The 6,529-nt window shown below is 55.9% G+C and overlaps 1 protein-coding gene across 1 annotated transcript in view; it reads left to right on the top strand.

Moving 5' to 3' along the window:
* Positions 1–3,503, top strand: part of BAZ2A (bromodomain adjacent to zinc finger domain, 2A) — a 31,997-nt gene extending 28,494 nt beyond the window's left edge. Inside the window, exons 29-31 of the mRNA XM_012732498.1 lie at positions 294–520; positions 633–776; positions 874–3,503. Coding sequence (XP_012587952.1) covers positions 294–520; positions 633–776; positions 874–1,039 — 537 coding nt within the window. The 3' untranslated portion in view covers positions 1,040–3,503. The remainder of the gene's footprint in view (positions 1–293; positions 521–632; positions 777–873) is intronic.
* The last annotated feature ends 3,026 nt before the right edge of the window (positions 3,504–6,529 follow it).

Consider the following 6,529-nt stretch of genomic DNA (forward strand, 5'->3'; position numbering starts at 1 on the left):
CTCATCCCCACCCCTAACCGAAATGAGGTTTTCTCCCACCGCGTGTACCGCGAGGTCTACGGAGATCACCTGGGCTTCGGTCCCTTTGCAGAGCTGCAGACAGGAGCTCGGAGACCTGGTTCTGCCCCTGAACTCCAGCTCCTCGGCGCCTGCCTTTCCTCTGTAACGGGGGTGGTCATACTTGCCCTTCCGCGCGTGTTAATCGGTTCCACGAACGAATGCACATGATGCTGCTGCCTTTGGAGCCGAGACCCCTGCGGGCCGCCGTGTCAGCTCTCCTTCCCGCTTCTCAGCAGGCAGAGGGGGAGTTCACGCAGAAGCCTGGCTTCCCAAAGCGAGGCCAGAAGCGGAAAAGCAGCTACTTGCTGAGCTTCCCGGAGGGGGATGGCCGACGACGCCGGGTGCTGTCGAGGGGCCGGGAGAGCCCCGCAGTGCCTCGGTATTCGGAGGAGGGGCTGTCCCCCTCCAAGCGCCGGCGGCTCTCCATGCGTAACCACCACAGTGATCTCACGTTCTGCGAGTGAGTGAATTTGGGGGAGGGCTGGCCCTGCCTCTGCCAGAGAGGCGCTGGGAGGGGCCGTGTCTGTGCTCGCTCCTGGGGTGCAGCCGCCGCTGTCTGTCTGTCGCGGTAGGATCATCCTGATGGAGATGGAGTCCCACGACGCAGCCTGGCCTTTCCTGGAGCCGGTGAACCCGCGTTTGGTGAGTGGGTACCGGCGCATCATCAAGAACCCGATGGATTTCTCCACCATGCGGGAGCGGCTGCTGCGCGGAGGGTAAGTGGACGCGGCCCGGCGCACTGCCAGCCCCGCGGGAGGGTGTCGTGCGCGCCCCCCCCCCCCCCCACCGCTCACGGCTTCCTCGCCCGGCCAGGTACACCAGCTCCGAGGAGTTTGCAGCTGACGCCCTCTTGGTCTTCGACAACTGCCAGACTTTCAACGAAGACGACTCGGAAGTGGGCAGGGCTGGGCACATAATGCGCCGCTTCTTCGAGAGCCGCTGGGAGGAGTTTTATCAGGGCAAACAGGCCGCGCTGTGAGGCCGGGGTGGGGTCACCGCGCGGCAGGTCTGCGCCCGGCCTCTGGATGAAACTCACCTGCCATTCTCACCTGCTGACGCCGCCTGGGTCCAGGCTCCGGTCAGAGACGGAACCCTGGCTCTGACCCTTCGGCAGTGCCCCACGTCCTTTACTCCCACACCCTGCTCCCTTTCCTCGTCTCGTCTCGCTCTTCAGAGGAGAGGGGCGGAGATGAGGTCCTCTGGACTGAAAGCCAAAAAAAAAAAAGAAAAGAATTTTTCCTTTGTTTTATTTTCTAATTGAAACGAGGAGGAAAGGAGTCCCTGCTTCCTCCTCCAGCTTCCTCTCTTCCCTGTGCGAGCCCCAGTACGCTGGGGCTATTTAACAATAGCAATAGTTCTAGTGAATGTGTGAAACCGAGAAACACTCTGTACTGTGTGTGGACCCGCAGTGACGGCCAGTAAAGTGGACTTAACTCCCGAGTGTGTCGAGCCGGACACCGGGCCCTGGACATGCTGCTTTCATGTTCAGCCCCCCGCCCCACCCTGCTTCTCGCCACTTTTCCATTTTTCCTCACCCCACCTCCATCCCTTTCTCAGATTCTCTATCATCCAATAATGTAAAACTATCTTGTACGGGTTCCCCCTCCTTTTTTCTTTGCCCCAGTCTCTGTCCCCGTTAAGCGGTCCCTGTCTCTCTGCCCTCCTCTTCCTGCCGACGGCTCCCCTGTATGACGTTGGATACTCCTCACGTGCTGAGTTTCTGGCCTTTTTTGAAACTCAGGAGCTGGGGAGAGGGCGGGAGGTACTCTGGGCCTCCCAGCCTCCTTCCCACCTCTTACCCAAACCTCCCTCTTGGGAACTCCTCAGGGACAACTACTGCTGAGTTTGGGCGCACCCAAGGTGGAGGCCAGGTAGCAGTCGACTGGCCTCAGTGAGGTGCGTGCGTGCGAGCGCGCGAGGCTGCTGTGACTGTGCCCCTCTGTTGCTCGGTGGCATCCACTCAGTTCCCCGAGTAATTGTTTCTATTCCCACCTTCCCCGTTTTAAACTATCGCTGTTGTCTTTGGGAAACCACAGGAACAGTTTTTCTGGGTACCAGGCTGTGTCTCTCCTCTCTCTCCCAGTCACTTCTGTTCCAGCCTCTTCAAACTGTGCAATCCTTCAGCAGGACGCCTCTCCTTCCAGGAGCTTTGAGTGTTGAGCTTTTGAAGGGAGAGGAACAGAACTGGACCTTCTGAGCCCACGCGGTCTGTGGATTTAGTTGTGCTTTCCCTCCCTGTGCCCTTCATGCCGGGACCCCTTGCCCAGTAGCAGAGACCCCGGAGCACAGCGAGCAGGGGAGGAGGGCCCCGGGCCCCCCCCGCCCCACACGTCACTGCCCCAGGAAGCCCACGTGTGAGAGGAAAGCGGCGACTCCCAGCCATGGCGGGCGCCTGGGCCTGCCCCTGCCCAGCGGAGCCCCCCACCAGAGATTACGGGTACTTGCACTGGGGAGGCGGCTGCTGGCCGGCCTGCAGGGAGCCGAGAGCCAGGAAATGCCCGCTGGGGGCGCCGCAAGGTGGAGCTTCCTGGGCCTCTGGCAGCACTGAAGAGCCACTGAGGGCAGGGGCAGCGTGGCCGACAGCTGCCCTTGGTCTGTACGCCCCTTCTCCCCCATCGCCTATTTCTGAAGTCGCCTTTTCTGTCAGATAAACCTCAACTTTTAATTTTATTTGAGATTTTTTTTTTTTTGCTTTTAAATAAGAGGTGGATTGAAGAATATTTGAATTGACTTTATATTATGCATAAATATTTATATTTTATCTAAATAACTGCGCTGTAACAAACTTTGTGTTAGACATTTGGAACTGTCCTAGTTGGGGCGCCTCTTTCCCGCGGTAACTCTCCCTGGCATAAAATGTACTAGAGATTAACTTTATTGTTGGGGGGCCTCCACGATTCCTGCTTTGTATTCCTCCGTCTCTTCCCCCCGGGACCAGGCTCGGAGGAGGGCTGAGGGTGGAGCCCTGACTCTCGTGAAGAGTGGGCAGAGGGAGGGTGAGGGCAGGCTCAGGGGCATTTCCCACTCTGCTTTCCTCAGTTTCACTGCCCCTTGAGCTGGGTGGACTTTCCTTCTTGACAAGTGGGAGTATTTGGTAGGGAAGGCAGGTTAACGTAAACAGCAGCCCCCCTCGCCCCCTCTCCTCGTCTGGGAACAGGAAGGAACCACCATCGACACCAACAAGTTCCCGTGTTCCTTTTACAACAAAAGGGACTTGACTTTTTATATAACCAAATGTGGTGTTTTAGTGACTTTTTGATAATGTACAGTTTTTTGTGAATTTAAATTTATTTCTTTCTATATTTTTAGGACCAATCTCATTTTTAATAAGGTTTAAAAAAGGAAAAAAAAATCTAGAGGAAAAACTCCTGTTTTTGCCATGTGATGTTCCACAAGTGCAGCTGTAGAAAAGTGCTTGTCAGTTGAATAAAAACCACATTTGATAGAGATTCAAAAGACTCTATCCTTCTTCGCGTAAGTTCTCGCGCGCGGCTTGGGACCCGCGTGTTGGGAAGTGGCGGCAGCAGGTGGTGCTCGCCCACCCTCCCGGCCTTGGCCTGCGCGGAGCGAGATCCTGCCGCACGGCCTGGCCCGGGCAGGGCAGAGCAGGCCGCGTGGGCCAGCATCCTGCCCACTGGGCCTGCCCAAGGATGAGGCCCGGAGGGAGGCTGTGCTGTTCAGGTCATGAACAGCTGCAGAAATACATCGCCAGTTGCAGGGAAGGGACGTGAGCACACCCAGGGTCAGAGGTGACGACGCCAGGTGCAATCCCAGCACGGGGTGCCCGGTGACCAAGAAAGGCCACTCGCCACCCAAGGAAGGTGGGTGCCAGGGGATGGACTGGGATGCCAGTAATGGGGTGAGGACTTCACTCAGGCTGGGGCATCCTGACGCGCACGGGCACACACACACCTTGGCTGGGAGCGCTGCTCTGCCAAGCCCGCTGATGGGGCACAGAAGAGAACACCACTGTCAGCCTGAGGCAGCCTCAGGCCGCTGGCCAGTGCTGCCCTCTGGGCTGAGCTCTGACCCTGGGCTGGTGGCAGCAGGTGGCTCCGAGCACGAGTAGCCAATGCCTGGCCACAGGAATGCGGAGTTGAGACGTTCACAGGACTCCTGGGTGGTCATTGAGGGAACACATTCCTGAGTAGGAACAGCCAGAAGTGTTTGTGCATTTGATCAGGACTCCCCTTTCTAGAGCAGCTCCCACCCCACAGACTGGAAAGACAATAAAGAAAAGTGACCAGGCTTTTGCACCCTCATCCAATAGGGAGGCTGTAAGGCAGGAGAGATGGGACAGGACAGGACTGCTCTAGGGGCCACTTGGAGCACGAGGTTTACTCAAGACAAACAGGCCAGGGAAGAAGCAGCAGTAATACCCAGCCTTTTCATCTCTACAACCCCATGGGGCCGTGCTGGACCCAGCCAGGATCCTAAGGGATGGCCCCCAGGCCAGCCTCAGCCTCCCTCCAGAGTCAACTGAGGGAAGGGAGGGAGCTACTGATGCTTGATACTCGAAGGTAGCACACAGATGGAGAGGCTTCAGGGGCATGAAGAAGAATCTGAACATGGCATCAGAGCCAAGATCCAGGTCTCCGAGGTGCTTTATAAAATCGGTGCTCTCCTGGGAAGTTGGTCCAACAGAGCCCGAGGGCCAGTGGCAAGGCCCGAGTAGGCCCTCCTGAGTGCAGGCCCGCTGTGTCAGAAGGGGCGGGCCAGCACAAGGGAGTGTGAAGGATTCTTTTAGAAGCAGATTCCCCTGTTAAGGATCCCTGTGCCTTCACGGAAGCGCATAGCACCCACTTGAATGCTCATAGTGAAGCAGCAGAGACTGAGCATTGCAGTACCAGGGTGTGTGTGAGCTCACACGTCAGTTACATTAACAAAACGGCATCAAGACTGAGGGGCCCAGTGCAGGAAGCAGCAGCAAAGTCTAATCTTCAGGTCTCCCTGGTGGCGCAGGGGTTAAAGAACTGCTCTGTGAAGCTGTCTGCAGCCACCGCAGCAGGAGTTCCATCCCCAGCCAGGGGGTGACCCCCAGGGCACAGCAGACCCCTCCTGCTTCCCTGCTGCTCCCCTCAGCAGTGGATTTCAATGGATCCTCCTGTTCTGCTCCCCACTCTTGTCTCTGGGAAATCCTCTCTCACCCCTTGCACCTCTGGCCTGTACCCCAGTTCTGTGTGCATAAATCTTTTAAAAACAAACAGAACCACTAATCAGTCTGAGTCTCAGTTCTGGTCTGAGAAGTACAAGAAGAGCTGTCGCGACTTGGGCTCGAAATGGGGTTGGTAGGCTCTGGGCCTCGTACAGGGTCATATCATCTGAGGAGGGACTTTGGTGTGGTCTATTTGGCCTAAACCAGAGAAACACAAAGTCCTGGGAGATTTTAAAGATGCTATGAGCCCCTGTGAAGGACAAGCTCCAGGCCACACAGACTTGAGAAACAAGGCTCATTGTCCAGGAGCCCTGAGGCTGTGAGGGAGACGCTCCCCCAGTGCCTGCCCTGTGCCTCCCATGGGCTACTCGTGAGAAAAAGTGACCCTTATTCTTCCTTTTGCCAGCCACTCATCCATGCTCCGAACTGTTAGAAATGGAATAACCACTAAAGGCAAAACACGAGCATAACCCAGAAGCACCCACGAGATGCCACAAAGCTTGCTAACCGTCACCAAGAAGCCGCAGGTTCCTGTCCAGACTAGAAATTCTCGTGAAGATCCACAAAAAGAACACCAAAAGGTGAATTCAGAATTTAAAGGAAAACAAAGCAAAAACCACAGCCATTTCAACTGTAAAGATACAGAGAAAGTTGACAAAACCAGGAGTTTGTGGGAGGCAGAGAAACGGCGGCGGGGGAGAGAGGCCTGGTGCACGGAGGCCACCACAGGCTTGCCCAGATGCTACCTGCCCCGTGGGGAGGAATCCACCTGTTTTCTCTTTGTTTTCAAGGTCAGTGATAAGAAATCTGTGGTGTACTTTCAGGACCAAAGGCTGCACACGCAGAAACACTGGTGCTTCCTGCCCAGCCAGTCCCTTGAGGTTACGGGGCTTGGGGCTTTTTTTTATTATTGTTGTTGGTTATTTTTACATCACTCTGTGGCTTTTTCCATCTCAGTTGTAATCCCCGTGGGCTTCCCATCACCAAATCCCCCATGTGCCATCAGCTTGGGGCTGTTTTACACTGGAAAAGCCCTTCCTGAGACTGCAGGTGCCGCAGAGGAAATGAACAGTGGCAATTTTGTCATTTACCTTTGCACCCCACTCCCTTACCCCCGGGATTTGCAAAAAGACAACCTGGGGGGTGGGTTGCTGGGCCTCTATTCTAAGCCCCTCAGTGGAGGAAGAAAATGGGGCCAAATTCTAGGCACAATAACTATTACTAGCTTTCTCCCCCACCATCTTCTTCCTTTCCTTTCAGCCAGCCCACAGAACACCCGTTTCTCCATGTGTCACTGGCTTCTGTCTGACAGCA

The sequence above is a fragment of the Condylura cristata genome, unplaced genomic scaffold (genome assembly GCF_000260355.1).
Source record: "Condylura cristata isolate star-nosed mole 26May11 unplaced genomic scaffold, ConCri1.0 scaffold00034, whole genome shotgun sequence".
NCBI classification, from domain to species: Eukaryota; Metazoa; Chordata; class Mammalia; order Eulipotyphla; family Talpidae; genus Condylura; species Condylura cristata.